This window comes from Panthera onca, chromosome D2 (assembly GCF_046562875.1).
Source record: "Panthera onca isolate mPanOnc1 chromosome D2, mPanOnc1 haplotype 2, whole genome shotgun sequence".
Taxonomy (NCBI): domain Eukaryota; kingdom Metazoa; phylum Chordata; class Mammalia; order Carnivora; family Felidae; genus Panthera; species Panthera onca.
Genome location: NC_138349.1, coordinates 511703 through 534944, shown reverse-complemented (window position 1 = coordinate 534944; position 23242 = coordinate 511703). Strand labels below are relative to the sequence as shown.

General features: G+C 53.9%; 1 protein-coding gene across 1 annotated transcript in view; it reads left to right on the top strand.

Annotated features, from left to right (window-relative positions):
- KNDC1 (kinase non-catalytic C-lobe domain containing 1) overlaps positions 1-23242 on the top strand; it is a 63799-nt gene that overhangs the window by 5620 nt on the left and 34937 nt on the right. The window contains exons 2-9 of the mRNA XM_060641151.3: positions 1868-2066; positions 2624-2682; positions 15415-15567; positions 15951-16068; positions 17317-17966; positions 20938-21052; positions 21778-21849; positions 21942-22003. Coding sequence (XP_060497134.3) covers positions 1868-2066; positions 2624-2682; positions 15415-15567; positions 15951-16068; positions 17317-17966; positions 20938-21052; positions 21778-21849; positions 21942-22003 — 1428 coding nt within the window. The remainder of the gene's footprint in view (positions 1-1867; positions 2067-2623; positions 2683-15414; positions 15568-15950; positions 16069-17316; positions 17967-20937; positions 21053-21777; positions 21850-21941; positions 22004-23242) is intronic.

The following is a 23242-nucleotide window of genomic DNA, read 5'->3' as shown; positions in this document are numbered from 1 at the left end:
TTGGATGTGGGTGAACCCCGTGGCCCCGTCTTCTTGAACCAGCTTCCAATGGGCTGGCTGCCCTTCCCTCATCCACCTACCCCACAGAAAGAGCTGGAAGGGCCTGGGGAGTGACGTGGAGACCTGTGCTGAGCTCTGAGGAGGAAGCAGATGGTGGGATGTGCCAAGTCACGTGGGCACAGGCAGCCCAGGCCCGGGTCCCCTCCTGTCACCCGCACTGCTGAACCCCAGAGGTTTGGCCAAGGTGCTCATGGGGGCCACTCCCTGATTTTTCCTTCTTTCTTTCTTTCTTTCTTTCTGTCTTTCTTTCTTTCTTTCTTTCTTTTTCTTTCCTTCTTTTTCTTTCCTTCTTTTTCTTTCTTTGTTTCTTTCTTTCTCTTTCTTTCCCCCTTTCTCTTTCTTTTTTCTTTGTTTCTTTCTTTCCTTCCTTCTTTCCTTTCTTCTTTCTTTCTTTCTTTCTTTCTTTCTTTCTTTCCTTCTCTTTCTCTTTCTTGGCTTAAGCTCTTTGTCCCCTTTGTCTGTGGTTGTGGGGATTCCTGCAATACAAATGGGGGAAATTCAAGGGCAGGAGCTAGGAGACTTTCTAGGCCTGGAGGGCTTGGCCACATGGGGAGAACACTCCTGTGTGCTGGGAGGGCTGGGCAGCTGAGGCTGGAGAAGGAGGGGGCTCCGTCTGTCTTCTACACCATCTCCCCTACCCTCCACCTCCTCTCCTGACCCCACGCACATGCTTCCTGCAGGCTCCAGCTCCCAGCCTGGCTCCCTGAGCTCCTCCCTCCCGAGGGCCAGTGGAACACAGTCCCACAGACGCACAGAGATGACTAGGGCATTGAACAGCAGGCCAGATTAGGGCCTCGAGATCCAAGGTGTCTGACGTGTGGCAGTGTGTGTGTGCACACTCAGGGTGCACGTATGGGTCTGAGTGTGTGCACACAGGTATGTTGTGCACGTGTGAGGGTGTGTATAGCGTATGTGTGAATGTATGTGGGTGTGTGTGACTCGGGATTGCACAGGTGTGCATTTAAGTGAAAGTATGGGTATCTGAGCGTGCGTGAGACTGTGTGGCATATGCCTGACCACTGAGGACACATCAACTCATTTTTTGAGCGTGTTGGTACATGTGTGATTTGCATGTGTGCATGTGAGTGCACATGTTGGTGTAAACCCACGTGCGTGCATGCACAAGGGAGGTGTGTGCGTGTCTGACAGCGTGCGGGTGTCCGACGTGCATACATTCGGGGTGCGTGTGTGCATGCTGGTGACGTAGTCACAGCGGAGTCTAGTCAGACGTGAACGCTGAGCCCGGCACAGGGAGGCCTGGGGTCTGGCCTGCAAGAGAAAGCCCCTTGACCTGGGTCCTCCGTGGACTGACTGGAACACCTGCTCTGCTACCGGCTTCCTGCACACTGTGCATTTGTACACGTCGGCTCGTCTCCACCGGTGCCCACGGCTTGCTGACGACCTGAAAGCCCTCGGCGTGCCCACCGAGCCACGGGTGGTGAGCCTGTGGGCCGGGTGCCTCCGCCAGTGGGCTGTGGGGCGGCCAGAATTACTGGGACAAAGAGCTAGGTCCCGACCGCAGGAGTAACACCTGTTCCCAATGATATGCTGGTCATTTTGCCAAATACTCTGTGGCTTCTGGCATCCAGGGAACAGTGGGCTGGGTGACATTCTGGGTTTGTTGTTTTTCCTTAAAAAGCCTTTGCCTACAACCCTGTTTCTGACGTAAAGTGAAACGTCGCCGCGTGCTGTCTGCTTCCCTGGAATCGGTCTCGACGTGGGGGTGCCGGGCCTTCCCCGGGGAGGGGGCCCTACGGCGGCCTGGGCCCGTCCCCAGACCCGTCTCAGCCGCGGCCTGTCTTGGCAGGAGAACGTGTCCCTGGCCGACATCCTGTCGCTGCGGGACAGCGGCCTCAGCGAGCAGGAAGCGTGGGCCGTGTGCCTGGAGTGCAGCCTGTCCATGAGGAGCGTTGCCCACGCGGCCATCTTCCAGACCCTCTGCATCACGCCCGACACCCTGGCTTTCAACACCAGCGGGAACGTGTGCTTCATGGAGCTGCTCAGCGGTGAGCCCGGGGCGGGGCAGCGGGGGTGGGCCGCGGAAGGTAGCTTTGGGGCACAGTGTGGGCACGGGCGCCCTGGGCCGGCCCAGAGCAACAGAGCCCAGGCCTCCCTGGTCCCCTGGTGGGATCTCCAGCCCCGAGGACCGCTGAGGGAGAAGGAGGCGGGAGGGCCCTCGTGCACGGCCCATATGGTCCCCGCAGGGACGAGCCGGGGGCTGCCAGCTCCGAGGCATCCGGTCCTGCTGGCCCCCAGGGAGTGCACGTGCAGAGGGCATCGTAGCGGGCACAGGAGGCCGCCTGACATCTGCCTCCAGTGTTCCCGTGGCCTCCCCTCCCCGCCACTGTGCTCTTGGGACCGTTTCCCCACACTTAACAGTGAAGAGTGAAGTGTTCCCTCTCAACCGCTGTTTCCTCAGGGACGCGGGGACAGAAGGGGGTCGGGAGAGAGCCATCGGCCCCCGGGAAGCAGGAGGCGACGCGCCTCCCTCCGGGCTGGCGGGTTTCTCTTCACCCTGGGCGTTGTGGGCGTGTGACCAGAGCCTTCTCTCTTCCGTCCCCAGATGACCCCGAGGGTGCCTTTGTTCCCCCCGAGTTCGATGTGACCGGGAACACCTTTGAGGTGGGTGGCCAGGCCGCTGGGGCTGGGGCACCTCTGTGCAGGGTCGGGGGGGCTGTCTTGGGACACCCACCTTTGTCAGACTCAGGGTCCCGATGGGGCAGCTCGGCTCTGGTGATGGCTTGCTGTCTGGATGCGCGCTTGTCATGACAGCTGTAGGGTATGTCTCCCGAGTGCGAATTTACTGGATTTAACTTGCTAAAAGCGTCTGGAACTGGCAGTGGCGGCTGGCGGGGAGTCACAGTTTCTCGGGGAGAATTAGCGGAGGGTGGGTCGTGGCACCCGGAGGAAACACGTGGCCTCTGAAGCATCAGTCCCCAGCGGGAGCAGCAGCCACAGCAGGCTGCTGTGGGCCAGCATCACCAAGGCCCCCCGGGCGCCCCCCCGATCCTTAGAATGGACCCCGGGGCCCTGCTGTGTGCAGGTGCGGGAGGTCCGGGTCGGGCACGAAGGAAGGGCTGGAGAGCCCAGCTTTCCGCAGAGCCCCGGCCCCTAAGACAGTGGAGAAAACGAAATCACTTGTTAACAAGTAAGTGTTTAGTTACAAACTCAAACTGTAGATGAAAACACATTAGCTTAGTGACATTAGGCTACGTTTTCACCCCCAAATGAGAGTTTTAGGATTGGCTCCTCCTGTGCCCAATTTTCCTTTGAAATAAGCTGGAACCCAGCCCCTCGCTGAGAGGCCCTTGTCCCAGCTCCGCTGGCAGCAGGATGCAGGCCCGAGTCGCTGGTGGGTCAGGTCCCTGGCTTCCCTGAAGGGTCAGCACCAGGCCCGCGTGCCCTTCTGTTTGTGGCCGTTCCCGTCCCTGGTCTGTGCACAGGCTTCTGCCTTTTCACTGCATCTTTAATGTTTATTTTATTTTATTTTATTTTATTTTATTTTGAGAGATAGATAGATAGAAAGAAGGAACAGGGGAGGGGCAGAGAAAGAGGGAGACACAGAATCAGAAGCAGCTCTAGACTCTGAGGTGTCAGCACAGAGCCTGACGCGGGGCTCGAACGCACGGACTGCGAGGTCATGACCTGAGCTGGAGTCAGATGCTGAACTGACTGAGCCACCCGGGCGCCCCTTCACTGCATCTTTAGATCCGGACCGGACACGACACTAAAGCCCAGAAAGTAGTGATGGCCTCCGCCCCCGCCCCCGGTCCGCCGGCCAGGCTCCTGCACTCCTTCCCTGTCCCCTCGCGGTTCTGTGCCTAAAAGCAGTATCGTTTCGTTCGCGCTGTTTTTAACTTTCTAAAACGAGCATCAGCTGCGATGCGTGCCATCCTCTGGAACTTCCTTTTATGCACTTCCACGAAGATTCATCGGACCACGCGCGCTGTCATTGTCACCCCTGTGAAGTAGCGAGCCTCTCCGCCCGCGCTGCGCCTTCTCCGTGGGTCTGGGCCGCAGCTCCTCCGGGGCGTGAGCCCAGCGACGCGGCGGCCACACGTGCGCTCCCGCCGCCCGCGGGCCCGTCTCCTCGTGCTTTTCTTCAGAGTCTCACCGTCTTGCCGGGACCGTAAAGGTCTCGTCTGTAACTTGTCTTCACACCGTCTTTAAGGCAGCGAGCGGCTCTCAGCCTCTTTGGCTCTCGGGACCCCTTTACGCCCCTGCAAATCGCAGAGCAGCCAGAGCCAGAGAGCTCCTGTTTGTGCGGGTTACGCCTACCGGTCCGTGGTGTAGACCAGGGCTGAGACGTGGGAAGCGGTTACCTAGTAATTCACTTAAAAATAGCAATAAACTGCTGACTGTTGACACACAGGCCGTATTTCTATTAGCAATAGCAGCATTTTCCCAAGAAAACAGCGAGAAGAGTGGGGCTGTTTCACACGTCTGCAAGCCCCGTAGTGCCCTGCTCTGTGGAAGCCAGCGTGGTTTCCACGGCAGCGTGCGGCCTGTTGCGATGGCACCGCGGGTATACCCCGGAAGGTCCAGGGTGCGCTCGGACCGCACGACACAGAGGCGGCAAAGAGCATGACCCGGTCACCCTGAAAACCGTTCGCCCCAGGAGGGGCCCCTTGGAGGTCTCCTGCCTTAGTGTAATCTCCTCTCAGCCTTAATATAGTCAAATTTATTCATGTTTTCTCTCGTTGTTAGTACTTGTTGTACCTTAAGAAACCTCGCCACCCCCAAGGGCTAACAGAGACGTGCTCATAATTTCTACATAATTGACTTTTTTCTGTAGCTGAGGTAAGGGCCCGGTTTTATGCGTTTCCCTGTGGATACCCGCTCCTGGACCTGCCAACCCCGATGCTGGCCACAGCCGCTGTGCACCCAGCTCTGGACAGCAGGGTGGGCTTCCCGGCTCCGTGCTCCCGGCCCCTGCCCCAGACCCAGCCCTCCCGGCTGGGCACCTGCCCCTGTCCTTTTTCAAGTGTTCTGACTCTGCTCAGCCTTCACTCTTGCACGTCAATCTGAGAAGTAGCTATCAGGTTCCACAAAATCCTCTGCTGAATCAAGGGGCATCTGGGGGGCTCAGTCGGTTGGGTGTCCAACTCTTGGTTTCGGCTCAGGTCACGATCTCGCTGTTCATGGGATCAAGCCCCACGTTGGGCTCTGTGATGACAGCACAGAGCCTGCTTGGGATTCTCTCTCCCTCTCTCTCTCTACCACCCCCCCCCACTCTCTCTCTCTCTCAAAATAAATAAATAAACATTAAAAAAACACCTCTATTGAATCTGTCAGTCACTTTGGGGAGAATTCAGTCGTTATAAGTTCTTCTCCATAAACACTTCTTCCTTTTCATTTATTTAGATCTCAGTAACATTTTTTCACTCTAGGAGTCTTGAATATCACTTATTAGTTTGTGCTCTGGAACTGGATATTTTCTGCTTCTATTCTAAATTGATGGTCGTCTTGTCATTGCATTTTTCTGCTTGTTTGTTGCTAGTCTTTGGAAACACAACTCACTTATTATCTCAATCTTATGTCCATCCACCTTGCTAAACTCTTTCGTTATTTCCCATAACTTACAGATTCTTTAGCTTTTCTATCTAAGTAACCAGGTCACCAGCCTGTGCAAAGGTTTTGCATCACGTCTCCCTTCCCATCCTGCTCTGTGCCCACAGGAGCCGCAGCAAGGTGCCAGGTAGCACAGTGTAGCGGGCCCACATCCTGCCTCAGGGACACGGGGCTCAAAAAGTGCTGCTTCTCCCCTTCTGGGGGGAAAAGCCAGGGTGGCGTTTGCTACGTGCCTGCCTTCTATGCCATGTCCTATCACGAATGTACCTTAGGCTTTACGAAAATGTTTCTGCACCCTTTGAATTGATCATTGAGATTTTTAATACTTACGCATTTATTTTCTAATGTCAATTCATCCTTTCCTGCTTAGAGAAACCAGGCCAGCTGTCTTATCTTCTTGGTGCACTGTTGCACTGGATCTGCTGGTGCTTACTCTGGGGTTTTGTGCCGTTTCCGACTGGTACTGGGGGCAGGGCCCTCTCAGTCTGTGCGAGCGCCCCTGCCCCTGCCTGGGAGGGTTTATGTAACAACAGGGCACACCGCTCCTGGAGGGCCGGTCCCACTTACTTATGGGGCCACCTGTTCCCTTTGAAGGAAGTTCTTTCAGTGCTGCTCAATTTTTAACAGTTACAGGGTCCATCTATTTTGTATTTCTCATTGAATCAGCTCTCTGATAAGCTGAATATTTCTGAAATGTACCCATTTTTAATTGTTTTTTAAGTCATCAGTGTTTGGTTGTAGACAGTGTCCCTTCTTAGTCCCTGCACTGTCTGTGGGACATTGGATAATTTAAATTCTCTTCCCTTGCACTTGTCAGTCGCACTGGGGGGTTTTACTTTGTTAGTTTTTTCAAAGAGCCCACTTTATACCACATGATCTTTCCTGATGTGGTTTCATTTTCTTTTTCGACTGATTCTGCTCTACTTTCCATTCTCTTTTCCTTGTTTTGAGTTTGGTAAGTATTCCTTCTCTAAAATAAGTTGGACACTCAGCTCGTCTGTCTTCAGCCTATCTTCCTTTCTAATATGAACATTTATATCCAAGGCTGTGAATTTCCCTCAAAACATGGGTTTAGCTGCATCCTGCAAGCTTTGCCTCATAGCATCTGCAGTATTTTCTACTTCTAAGTATTTCTTTTAATTCCCACTGGGATTTCTTCTTTAGCCTATGAGTTGTTTGGCAACAAGAATGGGTTGAGTTTTTTCTGCCTTTTTTTGAGGTGTAATACACATACAGAGACACACATGTCACAAGCATGGCAGCACCCTATGGGGTGCAGGGCCAGGTGGGTCCATGATAGAGTCCACAATCCAGCCTGTCCACAGTGACAAGCAGGGTTCCCAAGTCTTAAATGCTTCACATCTCTAAAATCTTCCTATAATGAAAAGTCTTGTTTTCTGAGTTATCTTAATTCCCAACGGGTGATAGGTGATTTTCTTTGTTTTTCCGTCCATGGAGCAAACAATCCTTCTTATCTGACACGTGAAAGGGGACTGCAGAGTGCACTGATGCCTTGGTCCCAGTGTTTGCATGGGGTCCCATGCATCCCCTATCAGCCCTGTGATTCCAGGGTCTCTGTTCTACTCTTGTATTAGCTTCATGCTGGTGCCTGTTCCTGGGGCTGTCAGAACATCCCTAAGCGTCACATCTGGAGGTCTCCAGGTCTCCAGGAATAACTGCACATGTCACATGGGCTCGTCAGGCCTGCCCAGGCACCTGCTCCTGCCTGCGTCCTGGGGTGGCAACCCCCTGCCCATAGGAACCATGGTGGCAAATGTGTTTTCTTCGTGCCACTGCTGCTGTTGGCACCAAGACGCCTCTGGCCCTGACCTCTGTGTCTCTGCACTATTGCGCGGGTGCAGCCCGTTGGAACACTTGCTGGGCATGTCAGGACTGAGCCCATCCCCTTGCCCACCACACGCCTTCCAGACCTGTAGCTGGCACAACTCATGCTGCTGCCCACCAGCCCCTGCCGGCCTGGTCTTGCCCCCACATCTGCCCCGGAGAGAGGACAAAGATAGGTAGCAGTCCTCAAGTCCTCATACTGAATTCCCCCTTGTGACCCTACCCCACCACCCACCCACTGCTGGGCTGACCCTTCAGTCTCCCTAAAACCCAAGATGCATGGAAGCTGGCCCTCCTGGGACCATCCTCTGAACATCTCAACCCTTGCTCAGGAAACCCCAGAGATGGGCTAGTTTCCAAAAGCTAAAACTATGACCCATGACCAACATTCAAGGCCTGCCCCAGGCAAGCCCCTGACTGCTACAGGAGTCTTCTCTGGACCTTATCACCCTGAGTATGTTCGGGTTCCAGTGGAGCCTAGCCAGGATGACCTCAACATCCGCCACCCACTATTACTGCCCACTGCCATTTGTCCACAGACATGTATGTCAGGCCTCACAGTGAACAGAACAGATGGGCTCCTGCCTCATGGGAGTCATGGTCTTTCACAGGGGATAGACTTGATGTAGGCAGTGGGCTGGGTCCTGAGAGAGGAGAATGGGGCCTTTCAAGGAGGTGACAGGGTCCCCAGCCAGGTCAAAAGTCCCTGGAGGCCACTCTATGAGAAAGTGATATTCAGGTTGGAACCTGAAGGGTGAGTAGGGTTCACCAGATTGAGACCTGGGAGGGGCTTCCAAGACAGAAGGAAATGTGCAAAAATGCTTGAGTGGCAAAGATGCTGATATTGGCCAGTATGTCATGGACAGTGTCATCCAACAACCAATAAGAAGTTTATTTGCTGAGTTATTGTCAAACTAAAAGATATGGAATGATGGATGAGTGGATGGATGGATGTTTGGGTGGGTGGGTGGGTGGATGCATGGATAGATGTGTAGATGGATGGATGGATGGATGGATGGATGGATGTGTGGGTGGGTAGATGGATGACCATAGACAGGTGGTTGGATAGATGGGTACCAGTGTTCCTGAAGGGAAATAGGGAGTGGCAAAGGCAGAAGCAGATACCCTGGCCTTGCAGGCACAGAGACAGGTTTTATTCTCAGAGCTGTGATGAGGGTGGTGGGCAGAACTGCACCCCCACAGCTCATAGTCCCGGCTGGAGTCCTACAGGTAGGGCCTCATAGGGTTTGCCTCTCCTTCTACGCCAAGCATTAGCAACCAGCAAGGTCCCTAAAACAAGGCATCTGCCCGAGTCCTTGAAGCCCCTTGACTTAAGTTTGGCCCCTTCAGGAAGCCCTGGACACTGGCTGTGTGGGACCCCAGGCAGGGGCCCCGGGGTGTGATCGACATGGTCAGTGTGTGAAAAGAGAGAGAAGGCTGCCCTCTTCTTGGGGACCGGGGCTGGGAGTTCTAATGTCTTCTGTGAGAGGTGGGGTAGTGGCCCAGCGGCCCAGCTTTGGGCATGGGGAGAGTGGATGGATTTGGGAGTCATCAGTGCAGCTCAGCCATGTACATGGGGGCCCAAGCAGGCAGCAGGATGCCAACACTGATTGGTGTGTGGGGTCAGGGGACAGGATTGCCTTGTCTGTAGAGAGCAAGTTTGTGGGCCTGAAGTCTAAGAGGCTTCAGTGGAAAATGACAGAATAAGAGGCTTCAGAGGCCAGGTAGAAACAAGATACATCCCAAAAAAATAAGTAGCTTCTCTTTGTATTGGTAATTACTGGTTAGAGATGAAATGGAAAATGTTTCATTTATAACAGCAACAACAACTATAGAAAGTCCGGAGTAAATACAGCAGGAAGGATAGAAATGTAAAGTGAACCGCTTTTCCAAAGGTAAGAAAATAGGATGAGAGAAAAGGAGGAGACAGACCCCATCCCTGCATCTGAGTTTGCCCCAGCTTTTGGGAGGCATAACTGACGTATGACGTTGCACAAGTTTGCGTACAAACTAATGACTTAATACATTTGTATCTTGCAAAATGATTCACACTACTAATAGGGTTGATTAACACCTCCATCACGTCATTACCATTTTTTTGGTTGTGAGAACACTTAGCATCTACTCTCTTAACAACCTTCAAGTGTATAATACAGTGTTGTTCACTGTAGTCACCAAGCTGCACGTTGGATGCCAGGAACTTACACATCTTATAAGCGTGAGTTTCGGTCCTGTCTCCAACATCTCCCTGTTTCCTCCACCCCCAGCCCTTGGCAACCTCCACTCCACTCTCTGTTTCTGTGAGTCTGGCTTTTTTAGATTCCACGTAGAAGTAAGAGCACCCAGCATTTGTCCTCCTGTGTCAGACTTATCTCACACAGCCTAATGCCTTCACGGGCCATCCTTTCCTGTGGCTGAATGATGCTCCTTTCTTTGCTGATTCTTCCAAACACAGACAGGCTGCTTCCACTTCTTGGCTTTTGTAAGCAAAGCTGCGTGAGAATGGGGTGCACACAGCTCTTCGATTGCCTGATTTCACTTCCTTTGGACATGTACCCAGAAGTGGGATGGCTGGATGATAGGGTTATCCTGTGTTTAATTTTTGAGGAACCGCCGTGCTGTTTTCCACATTGGCTGCACCAGTTTGCATTCCCACCAGCACCACATCCACACCAACACATATCACCCCTTGTCTTCTCAATAATAGCCATCCTAACAGGTGTGGTTTTGATTTGCGTTTCCCTGATCGTGAGTGATGGTGAGCATCTTTTCAGGCACCTGTCGGCCATGCGGATGTCTTCTTTGGGAAAACCTCCATTCAGTCCCTCTGCCCATTTTTTAAATCAGATTGTTTCCTTGCTGTTGAGTCGTCTGAGCTCCTCATATATTTTGGATATGAACTGCCTATGAGGCAGGTGGCTTACAAATATGTTCTCCCTTTCTGTAGGTTGTCTTTCCATTATGTCGACTGTTCCCTTCACTCTTCAGAAGCTTGTTATTTGCTGTCATCCCACTTATTTGTTTTTTCTTTTGTTGCTTGTGCTTTGGTGTCGCATCCAAAAACTCATTGCCAAGACCAATGTCTCAGAGCTTCTTCCCTGTGTTTTCTTCTAGGAATGTTATGGCTTGGGGTCTTATGTTAAGTCTTTAATCCATTTTTTGTATATACATACATACATAGGATTATATAAATAGATGAATCATTGATGAGTAGATAGGAGATGATGATGATAGATAGATAGATAGATAGATAGATAGATAGGAAGGGAAGGGAAGAAAGAAGGGTTATTTCCTCAAATTCTCCCATGGAGTAGACAGATACATTTTGTAGCTTTGATGGTATTTGTGATCTCACAATTTGGATAGCACATTGCAAGTCAAAAGCCCCAAAGAGATAACTTGGGCATCGTGGGATCATGCTCCATGGGATTCATACTGAAATGTATCTCTGCATGAGAAATTAGTTTTCCTTCCAGCACCTCCCTAGGCAAAGGCACTAGGCAGAGGTCGCTGCATGTTCCTCTCCAGGCCCATCTTGTCCAAAAATACACCTGAACCAGACCCTCCTCCCACACCACTCCGCACACACCGCTATTAAGTCCTTGGTTCATTCTGCTGATTGTTTACTTGTTCATCTGCCCCTTGGTCCATGACTTCTCTTCCTGTGCTCTGACAGTCAGGATCATGTCTCTTCTCTTCTTGATTTTTGAATTTTTCCACAATATAATCATGCCCACAAAAACATCATATTAAATACACTTTGGTGGTAAGAGCTGTCGTAAGGATACATGGCAGTCACTGATTGCCATGTCACCATATGCCTCCTTCTGTGAAGCTTGGTTAAGAAAATCAAAATTGAGAAATCCAAATGTATAGCATCTAGGATTCTGCTCAGGGCTAATTGTCTAGAACTAAATCCTCAAGGTCTGCTTCTCTTGGTGCCCTTTTGTGACCTCTGCCTGACTCTAGCCCCAAGCCTTCAGTCTAGATCTTTCTATATTAAGATTCAATCCAAAGAAGATAATTCTGGGGGCACCTAGGTGATTCAGTTCATCAAGCGTCCAACTTCAGCTCACGTCATGATCTCACAGATTGTTGGTTGGAAACCTGTGTCGGGCTCTGTGCTGACAGCTCAGAGCCTAGAGCTGCTTTGGATTCTGTGTCTCCCTCTCTCTCTGCCCCTCTCCTGCTCACACTCTGTCTCTCTGTCTCTCAAAAATGAATAAATGTTAAAAAAAACAAAGAAGGTAATTCTGGTCGGCTTTGATCTTGCTGAAAAGTCTCAAGCACTTTGGGATTCTCTGGTTTTGTCTGAGATTCTGCCTATTTTAATTTTTTTTCTCATGTGTGAACAAGAGTGCATATCACACTGTTATCACTGAAATAGCATTGGAGGAAAGGTGATCAATTATCTTTGCTTTTATACATCTTTGTGCAGTAATGTTCCAATTGTTCCAGTGAGATTGCATTGCTATTTTAATTTCAACAGCTCAAATAAAAAAAAAACTTTAATTTTTGTTTTAAATATTTAATCCATTTTGAGTTCATTTTTGTCCATTTTTGTAAGTGGTGCAAGATAGTCCAGCTTCTTTGTTCTGCAGGTGATTATCCAGTTGCCCAACATTTATTGAAGAGATTGTCCTTTCCCCATGGAGTATTACTGGCTCCCTTGGCAAATATTGGTTGACTGTATAGACTTGAGTTTATTTCTGGACTCTCAATTCAGTTCCATTGGTCTGTGTGTCTGTTTGTATTCCAGTACCATGCTGTTTGGACTGCTATAGCTTTGAAATCAGGACATGTGATGCCTCCAGCTTTATTCTTCTTTCTCAGGATTGCTTTGGCTATTTAGGGGTCTATTTCTTTCTATTTCTGTGAAAAATGCCATCAGAATTTTGATAGGGATTGCATTCAATCTATAGATGACTTTGGGTAGTATGGACAAATATTTAACAATACTAATTCTAAAAGTACTAACAATACCAATACAAAAATTTAACAATACGAATTCTTCCAGCCCGTGAATATGGCGTCTCTTCCCATTTATTTGTGTCTTCTTTAATTTCTTTCACCAAACTTTTTTGTTCTTAAACTTTTTTTAAATCTTTTTAATGTTTATTTATTTTTGAGAGAGAGGGAAAGAGAGGGAAAGAGCGTGAGTGGAGGAGGGGTGGAGAGAGACACAGAATCCAAAGCAGGCCCCAGGCTCCGAGCTGTCAGCACAGAGCCTGAAGCGGAGCTTGAATTCACAAACTGTGAGATCATGACCTGAGCCAAAGTCGGACGCTCAACCGACTGAGCCACCCAGGTGCCCCAAAGTCTTAAACTTTTAAATGTACAAAGTTTTCACTTCTTTGGTTAGATTTATTCTTAATTATGTTTTTGACGCTATTGTGAATGGGATTGTTTTCTGTATTTATTTTCCTATATTTCATTGTTAGTGGACCAAAGATAACTGGCTTCTGCATATGGATTTTGTGTCCTGCAACTTTACGGAATTGTTGATCCTTCTAACAGGGTTCTGGTGGACTCGTCAGGCTCTTCTGTATGTAGGATTATATTGTGTGCAAATAGAGACAGTTTTACCTCTTCCCTTCTGATTTGGATGTATTTTATTTCTTTTTCTTGCCTGATTGCTCTGTCTGGGACTTCCAGGGCTGTGTTGCATAGGAGAGGGGACAGTGGGCACCCTTGTCTTGCTCTGATCTTAGAGGAGAAGGACTCAACCTGTCACCATTGAGTGTGATGTTAGCTGGAGGCTTGTCACATGCGGCCTTTGTTATGTTGAGATATGTTTCTTCCCCACTCAGTCTCTTGAGAGTTTTTATCATGAAAGATGACGAATTTTGTCAAATGCTTTTGCTGCACCTACTGAGGTGGTCGTACAATTTTCATCCTTCATTCTACTAATGTCATCATCAAGTTGGCTGATGTGCAGGTGCTGAACCACCCTTGCAACCCTGGGACAAATCCCACTTGACCATGGTGCGTGATCCTTATGATTGTTGTTGAATTCAGTTTGTTGACATTTTGCTGAGAATTTATACATCTATGTTCATCAGGGATATTGGCCTATAGTTTTCTTTTGGTTCCTTACCTGGCATTGGTATCAGAGTAGTGTTGGCCTCACAAAATGAGTTTGCAAGTGTTCCCTTGTCTTTAATTTTCTGGAAGAATTTAAGAAGGATTGGTATTAATTCTTCTTTAAATATTTGGTAGAATTCATTAGGGAAACCATCTGGTCCTGGGCTTTTCTTTGTTGAGAGGTCTTTGATTACAGATTCAATCTCTTTTCTAGTAATGGTCTGTCCAGATTTTCGATGTCTTCATGGTTCAGTCTTGGTGTGTTTTATGTTTCTAGGAATTTATCCACTTTTTTCTAGGTTATCCGATTTGTTGCCGTGCAGTTGTTCGTACTAGTCCCTTAAGATCCTGTGGATTTCTGTGGTGTTACTTGTAATGTCTCCTCTTTCCCTTCCGATTCTGTTGATTCGAATCTTCTCTTTTTTTCCCGGTTAGTCCAGCACTAGGGTCCACAGCCAGGACCGAGGTCTGTCTTGCCTATTACCTGACACACAGGTGGGCGACACTCCCTCCAGGTTCCCTTGGTGGGAGACACTGGCTCCCACAACCCCCACAGAGAGGCTCTTGGCCATGGACGGAGGTTGAATTGCTGTTGAGGAACAGGCCCTGGGACATGTTGGTGGCCATCTTGGTGACATCCTAAGCATTTTATCTTGTAAGAATTCTGCGATGTCAGTGCAATTACAATAAAATCCCAACTGTTTTTAGTTTGTTTTCTCAATGGGAATAGGAGAACTTATATTTGTTTTCTAAAACCTGACAAATGTGAAAATAATCAAACTTTTTAAGAAAAAAAAGGAATGACAACTTGTCCTCAGGACGTGAAAATACACTCTGAAGCTACTATAATTAAAATAGCACCGTCTGGACAGGAGGACAGGAGGCCAGCTGGTTCTCAGGGTCCCAGGGGAGCCAGCGGGACGGGCAGTGGCTCAGCAGCAGAGGGTGGGATCTTCTTTAAATGGTGCCAGGGGGTGCTCTCTACCAGGAGGGAAAGAAGCCCAGACCCTGTAGCACGCCAGCACACTTCAAATGGATCAGAGCTGGGTGTGTACAAATTATAAAATATTGGAGGAAACAAAAGCAAGCTGTCTTTATCATCTCGGGTTAGGGAGTTTCCTCCTAAGAAGCAGCTGAAGAAAAAGTGTCTGATTTCACAAATTAAACCTTAGACATTATGAAGGTCAAGGGGCGCGTGGCTGGCTCAGTCGGAGGACCGTGCGACTCTCGGTCTCGGGGTCGTGAGTTCGAGCCCCACCTTAGGTATAGAGACTACTTAAATAAAAGTAAAAACTTAAAACAAAAGGAAGTTTTGAATGTCAAAAACTGCACGAACCGCGTCGAAAGCTAAGTGACAAGTGGAGAGAACATATGTGTGGCACACAGACCAGGAGTCCGATCCCCAGTGCGCCAAGCGTGCGCCCCAAACAGGCCACGACGCGGTGGAGGTAGGGAGTCTGCGAGTGGGCAGAAAGAGGAAAAGTTAAATCCGTGCCCAGCGATGCTCAGTCTCATTCACAATGAGAGAAATGCAGGTTTAAAAATAGAAGACTCCGCCCTTCAGAGACACGGCAGCCTTCACAGGTGGGACCCTAGCGTCTGTGCACCCTGGGTGGGGGCTGGGGTGAGCCGGGAGTCCGGGAGGGGCACCGGTGGGCGCAGCCAGGCCAGCACAGACCCCACACCCACGCGCCTGGGGCCCCGCGGTGGGGGGAGGCGCTACCTTGGCCGTGCTTGCGCCGGCCCTACAGAGCAGGCGTGGTCCCCGAAAACACCCGTTCCTGGCCAGAGGAGCAGAGGCCGTGTGGGGACAAGCCACGCTCCACGGCACCGACAGGCTCTTTGGTGCCGCAGGCTCACATCTACTCTCTGGGGGCCACGCTGAAGGCGGCCCTCGAGTATGTGGCCGAGCCCGAGCCCGAGCCCGAGCCCAGGCTGAGCCAGGACCTGGAGGCCTTACTGAGCCAGATGCAGGCAGAGAACCCCAGGGACCGGCCAGACCTCCAGGTAAAGACTCGTCGGCCATCCCCGCACTTCACCCCCAGGCCGAGACCTGAGACCCTCCCCACGGCCCCGATGCCCCAGCACACACCCACGGGCCCCTCCTGTCCCCATACCTCGCCCCTCTGTCATACGGGCTCTCCCCCTGGGATTCGGTGGCATTGCATTTTGCTTAAACCAGAACTTGATTTCTTATTATGCATTGTTATTATGAAGAGGCGTGGCTTATAATTCTCGTGGGCTAAACAGAATCTCCTGGTTTCCCGTAATCCCAGGACACAGGGTGTTTTTATGCCAGAAAGTAGATGTGGCGGGCGGGCGGGCTGTCGGCCACAGGGCTTCCTCGTGGTGAGCGGTCCCGGCTGAGGCGCTCACACACATGTCTGCAGAGCATCATAGCGCTGTGTGAAAAGAAGATGCTTTTCACGTCCTCCTGCCGCCTGTGCCGGAGCCTCTCGGCCGTCGGGAGGAGGGTGCTCTCCATTGAGTCTTTCGGAGCATTTCAAGGTAAGCACACGCACACACGTACGCGCACATGCGCACAGATGGTCACACACACGTGCGCACGCTTGCACGTACCCACTCACATACGTGCCTGTGAACGTGCACAGGTCTCAGCACAGATCACACACGTGTTCACACCTCTGTACTCTCACACCATGAAACACCCACGTGTACACATGCAAACAGACCACGTGTGCCCCACAAGCACACGTGTTCACACTCACATTAACACGCATGAAGTGCAAAGTCGTACACCTCTTCATCCTCGTACACAAGCATGCACACTTGTGCACAAAGACAGCACCCTCCCACACATACAAACCCGTTGTGCAAACGTGCACGCAGATCAACACGTACACACTCACCCTCTCAGTCACTTTGTGCACGCTTTGCAGACCCCCGTGCGGCTGGGGGTGAAAACCCAGGTCCTGGTGAGAAGTGACCGGTATTAGGCCTCTTGTCTCTGTCCTAGTCTGTGAGCAGGTCAGTCCCTGGACACGGGGACATTTCACTCTTCGTTTCCGTTTGCCAACACCACGCAGTGTCTCTGAGGCCCGTTGCTTCTCTGCTATGGAAGCTGTTGCTGAAGCACCTGGGACTTTCTCAGCTCACGTGAGACTCTGGCACGGTCTCAGGTGGCCTTCCGAACAAATGCCCGCATCGCTCTGCCCTGTGCCTGCAGCGAGGAGCCTGGAGGGCCCTCGGGGGAGGCACGTGTGGCCGGAGGGACCCGCCGCACCGGGGACCACGGGCCTGAGGCGTGGCTCCAACAGCGAAGCAGAGAGAGGTCACCCCCATGCGGGCTGCAGGCCACAAAAGGGGCCGTGTGTCTGTAGCGTGGTTCACACAGACACAGACACGTGTGGGGGACATTGTGCACCAGGACAGGGCAGGGTTGCAGCCAGATTCAGTGTCTTCCTTTGGGGAACATCACTATGTAATTGTGCCAGAAAGCCAAGGCTCTTTGGACAAGATGCTTGGGTGACCTTGGGAAAACCCTGAAGGGGCTCAAGGAGGCTGGGGATGTGGCCCGGACCCTCTGCAGTCTCACTATTTAGAATCAGCTGGGTTTTGTGATCAAGGAGGTGGATGAAGACGGGGAGGCATATACACGCGCACACACAGATGGTGACGCATGTGGGGGGGAGCAGTGGGGGACCCAGGAGTGCAGCAGAGGAATCCCCATCCCTTCTGGTGACCCGCAGGGTCACTGGCCGCGTCCCCCACAGCAATCTCCTTGCTTTTGCCCAGATGTCAGCGAGAGCTCCTGCAGCGGGAGGCCGGCGACAGGAAGCACAGGGCCCAGAAAGCAGCCCGGGGGCCGCACCGCGGACCCAGAAGGCCCGGCCCAGCGCCCCGCCCACGAAGCCCACGGCGCCCCGGAGCAGCCCGCGGCCCTGCCTTCCAAGCCCCTACTGTCGGCCCCCGTGAGAAACGGAGAGCGGCTGGCCAGCCTCGTCTTGGATGCCCAGCGCCCCCTGGGTGACCCGGAGAGGAGCTGCCTGAGGAAAGTGCAGACGTTCCCCAGGCTCCTGCCCGACGGCCCGGAGGCCAGCGCCCTCTGCCTGACGCTGGGCCCCCAGCTGCCCCCATCGGAGCTCTTCCCTCCAGGCCCCAGGAAGCCCTTTCTGGAGGGGATGAATGGCCTTTCCAGCTACAAGACACAGCCCTCGGCCAGACTGCGGCCAGAGCAGGAGCCTGAGATCCGGCGGGGAGGACCCGGAGGCGCCGGCAGAGGTGGGGACGGGGCGTCTGGGGCGCCGGGCTGGGGCCCCACGGAGGAAAGCCCCGCGCCCCGACCCAAGGCCCCTGGAGATGCAGGCGGAGAACCGGGGACTTGCAGGGCTGAGGAGGGGATTCTGGTCGGAGCTGGGGAGCCGGCTAGCACAGCCACAGAGCAGGTGGGTGATGCGGTTCTCCTCCCGCGGAGCCCCGGGGTCGGGGGGGGGGGGGGGGTGGTGCAGCACACAACACACACATCCACTGCTGGTCCTTTACCACAAGGAAGGGAGTCAGCCTTCACCCCTGCTCAGGAATGTGCAAGCTACCTGGGTTCTGACGGAAGCTGTGACTACGGCCTCCCCCTGCCCCAGGTGTGGCCCCAGGCGTGGCCCCAGGTGTGACGCCAGGCCAGAGCCTCCCCTGTGGCCCCCCTGGGGGTGCAGGGGGGCATCCCACAGAGCACCCCACACGCCCAGGCCTCACCTGGCTTCACCCAGCACGCAGCACCCCGCGCATTCTCCAAAGAGGCACACCCCTGCCTGGGGGGTAATGCTCTTTTATCTTCTTTAATTTAAATTTTAGTTGGTTAGCATGCATCGCAACGTGGGTTTCAGGGGTAGAACCCAGTGATTCACCCAGCGCTCACTCCAGACAGCGCCCTCCTTAATGCCCATCACCATCCAGCCCATCCCCCACCCACCTCCCTCCATCAACCTTCGGTTTGTTCTCCGTATTTAAGAGTCTCTTGTGGTTTGTTTCATTCTCTTGTCTTCTCGCCCCACTGCCCCTATGTTCATCTGTTTGTTTCCCAAGTTTCACACGAGTGAAACCATAGGATACCTGTCTTTGACTTCTCTCGCTTGGTGTCATACCCTCTAACTCATCCGTCATTGCAAATGGCAAGATTTCATTCTTGTTGGTGGCCGAGGAGTATTCCATCGTGCCTGTCAGACCACCTCTTCTTACGCAAACAATGCGCAGGGAGCTGCCTCCGCAGGGGGAGGCGGGGCAGCATCAGGCCCAGAAGGGGCATCCACCTCTGGGACCCCGCCCCCAGCCCTGGCGCTCCACCCCCCAGCCCTGGCGCCCCGCCCCCAAACCCTGGCACTCCCTCTGAGGCTTGTTTTCAACGTCAGGCACTAACACCACGAGTTGGGGTTGCTCACGGGTCAAGCGTGGCACCCTGCGCCCTCAGATCTTCATCGATGCTGGGGTTCTGTGCAGCTGTCAGGACGGGGTCTCCCAGGGCAGCTGGGGTCTCCCAGGCCTGGTGGCTGCACCCCATCTGCTGAGACGGACAGGCATCTCCGTTCTGGGAGTTTGCACTGTGTTTAGTTGAACCACGTGTGCTCTGAGGGGCCTGCGGCCCTAGGCCCTTCTGTGTGGTGACACCTGGGCTCAGCAGGTCCGTCCCCAACGCTCTGTCCCCATGAGGTCCTCAGGCAAAGCCACCTAGGGGGCCAGTGTGCTGCAGGGCAGCGCTGGGCCCTCACCAGGGCACCAAAGGCAGTGTTTCCCACCACGCTCTGTTGACCCAAAGGACAAAAGGTCAAGAGTCTGTGATTTATATTTGTATTCATATCCTGGTAAGGACCCGAGGGTAATTTACATAAAAAACATAGTTACCTTAAGGCAAATGTCTGTCCTGACGACCCCAGTGCACTGACACGTGCTTAACGTGCACATGCATGTGTCCCCACTCAGCTCACACGGCCTCCACTGGCCTCCTGCGTCCACCCGACCTCCACACCAGCTTGTGCAGAGAGAGCTCCCAGTCACACACCCTAGCCCTGGACTTGGCTCACCTTCCCCTGCCCAACAGCTTCACAACGGCCCGCCTTCCAGATGGGTAAACTGAGGCACAGAGTGGCCATGCACCCTCTTGGAGGGTGGGCAGCCACTGAGGGGCAGGGCTGACTGGGAGCCCAGCTACTGTCTTGACCACTAGGCTTCCCTGCCCCAGAGGCCCCGTGGGACCAGGGCCACGCAGACCTCCCCCCACCCCAGGCATCAGGGCACCCAGATCTCCACTGCGGAGCGTGAACAGGGTTCAGAGCTGGCTGCTTCAATCCCCACATGTAGCAGGAGGCTTGGGGTGCACCGCTCCCGGAACATGGGCCGCCAGCCAGGCACTGCAGAAACGGGGCTAGAAGGAGCAAGGCGGCTGCACCCCGCGTGGAGCGGGGTCAAGGGTGGAGACACTGCCTCTGGAACCTTCCCTAGAGCGTGCACTTCTGTGTCCCAAGTGTGGAGGCTGTGGTCCTAGCTCTTCCCGTGGCCTCGAAGTGGCAAACTACCTTCCAGCGGAGTGCGTTCTGACTCCAGGACTTTTCCGTGTGTAGCAGGGACGGTGGGGGTGAAGCAAAGCTCGTGTCACATAAACTTTGCCCTCTCACCCGTTGAGCATGCGGTCTGGAGCACCCAGCACGGTCACCCCGCAGGCAGCCACTCCCACCCTCCATCCCCAGGACTCTCCCATTCCCCCAAACCGAAGGTCTGTCCCCGATCAGGTCCCCATCCCCTCCCCGCCCCTGGCGCCCACCATCCGCCCTCTGTGTCTGGAACGTGATGGCTCTGGGGACCTCGCGAGGGTGGAGTCACACTGGGCCTGTCTTTTTGTGTCCAGCTTCTGTCACTGGGCATCGCGCCCTCAGGGCTCATCTGCCCCATGGCAGGTGTCTCCCTCCCGTGAGGCTGGGGGACGTTGTGCCGTGTGGACGGGCCGCTGCGTTCACCCGCTCGTCCACGGTGGACACTCGGGTCCCTTCCACCAGTGGGCTCCTGTGAATCTGCTGCTGTGGACATGGGGGTGTCTGTCTGAGGCCCTGCTTTCAGTTTGGGGGGGGGGCGCCCGGAAGTGGGATCGCCCGATCACGTGGTGATCCTGTGTTTAATCTTGAGGACCCGCCACACCGTTGTCCACACGGCTGCACTGTCTGACATCGCCACCAGGGGCACGGGGTTCTGATCCTTCACGCCCTCCCCCCTCGTGTCCATGCGGGGACTTGGCCGACTTGGTCAGGAGCGCACTGTGTGGGAGGCACATCCCACCCTGATTCGAGGTGGTTCCCGCCCAGTTCCCTCCCCCAGCGGTGGGCTGAGCTGACCCCACGTACCCATTCTCACTGAGATGTGACTTCTCCCCACCAGGGCATCTCCCTGCAGGACCTCCTGTGCCAGCTGGGCCGGCCCTTCAAGGAGTATGAGCTCTGGGCTCTGTCCCACGCGTGTCTCAGTGCTCTGCGTGCACACAGCGAGCACCCAGGTGAAGTTCTGCCCCGCGGTTCCGTGTTCAGCCCACCCCCCGATATGTTCCAAGGCCAAGACCAAGAGGAGCACCTGGGCCATGGGGCCGGCCTGGGGCCAGGCGGCTGTGTCCCCACTGTGAGCCAGTGGTGCCCTGGACATGTCTGCTCTGGTCTCAGGACCAGAGGGGCCCAGGGCAGAGTATGAGCTGTGTGGATGGCCCACATCCCCTCAATGGGGCGACACTGTCCCCAAGGAAGCAACGTTGGCCAGGGAGAGGGGGGGATTTCAGACACTACCCCGATTCGCAGCCCCCTGAAGCACAGCCCTCCCGGACAGCGTGGTGGCCGACAGCCCTTGAGATTACCAGGTCCTGGGGAGGGCGATGAGGAGAAGGTCTGCTGTCCGGTCCTGTGACCCCCAGGCCTTGGGGGTGCAGCCTAGACGGGGGCCCCTCAGGGGGGCAGCGCTGGGTGCTGGGCCATGTCCCCCCCGTGCCCCTCCTCTTCCTTGAGCTGCTTGCAGTTCCCAGCTTGATGTGCCCGGGGAAGCCTCGAAGAGCCCTCCCCGGGCCCTGTCCAGCCTCTGGCCCCTGTGCTGTGCTCCCTGGAGACTGGGGGCGGGGGCGGGGTGCTGTGGGCTGGGGGGGGAGCTGCCCCACCCTGAGCACACCACTGCGGGTTTTCCGGGAGAGCCGGGTCCCCACGGTGAGTCTGGCCACCCTGACCCCACCTTCTCTTGCAGCATACCTGTGCCTGGACTCCGTGCTGGTGGCCGAGGACGGGGCCGTTCTCTTCGGCCCACCCCCTGCCAATGGTGCGTACGCGGGGACACCCTCAGGAGCTGTGCTCCACCACAGACCCCCAAGGCTGAAAGGGAAACTAAGAGCTTGGGCCTTTCTCTCTCAGGCACTTACGACACGTTTTTTCTGGCTCCTGAAGTTGCAGACCAAGAGCTGGTGACGGAGAAGGTAACTGGGGCCTTCCCGTCCCTTCCCAGGGCCTCCTGCCCCACACCCTCGGTGGCGCCCCCTTCTGCCCAGAGAGCTGGGGTTGGGGGTGAGGCATGGGCCCCTCACCGGGACTCAGGGGGAGTCAGGGAGCCCTCCCCCAGTGCAGGAGTCGCCTCCCCAGCCCTGGCTCTCCTGGCCTGGGCAGCGTCCACCCAGCAGGTGCCTCCCGAGGGCGGCAGGGCGGGGGCTTCTGCATGGACAGCTCTGGGCGGTATGTGTTGGCTCAAGAGAGCTCAGGGCTGAACTTTCAGGAATATTTACAAGGCATTTGTTAAACAGAGTGTTATTAAAAATTAAATTGTACACACTTACGGGGCGCCCGGCTGGCTCAGTCGGTGGAGCATGTGACTCTTGATCTTGGGGTGGTGCGTTCAAGCCCCACGTTGGGCATGGAGCCCACTTTAAAAAATAATAACAAAATGAAACAAAAATTAAATTATACAAACTTTAAATTAAGTAAATTATATTCAAAACCAAGGTAGAACTCCACTTCCCTACTCCCCGACTAAGTACAGCTAGAAACCCCGCATCCCTAAAACAAACGTGAGAAGTGTGCAAGGCAGAGAGCAGAAGGCAGCCTGGCCGGGGCCTCAGGCTGAGGAGGGCACAGTGGTAAGGGCCCTGCTCCTTCTCTCTGCCTCATGCGTGGAGGCAAAGGTACTGCACTCGAGCCAGAGGAAGGGGTGAGGAGAGGGGCGGGCCTACCCAGGCGGTGCCAGAGGAGGCTGAGCACCCCCACCAGTCTATTCCAAGGACCCCTGCCCATTAAGCGGTGAAGATCATGTATGTGGGGAGCCTGGACCCCCACCACTGCACCCAACCCCCTGCAGTAGCAAATGCCCTTCGAGGCCAAGTGTTGCCAAAGGAGGCCTCATGGAGAGCTGGAACTCCCACCATCACCCAGCGGCAACAAGGCCACCCCTACCTCGTGCTGGGAGTGGAGGCAGGTGAGGAGCGGAAAGGATGTCCTCCCACCCCTCCTGGCCAGAGGTGTGACACCGGAGGCCCAACAGGGAGCCAGGATTCCCACCCCCTCCAGCAGCAAAGAGGATCCCCCTCCTCAGGTGTCAGTTGAGGCCAAATACAGAACCTGGATTGTGCCCCCACCTGGCAATAACAAGATGGTGTCTCCTTTTCCGGACAGTGCTGTCAGAGAAAGTCAGGTAAAACAAGTTAAATAAGATCTAGAGGCTTACA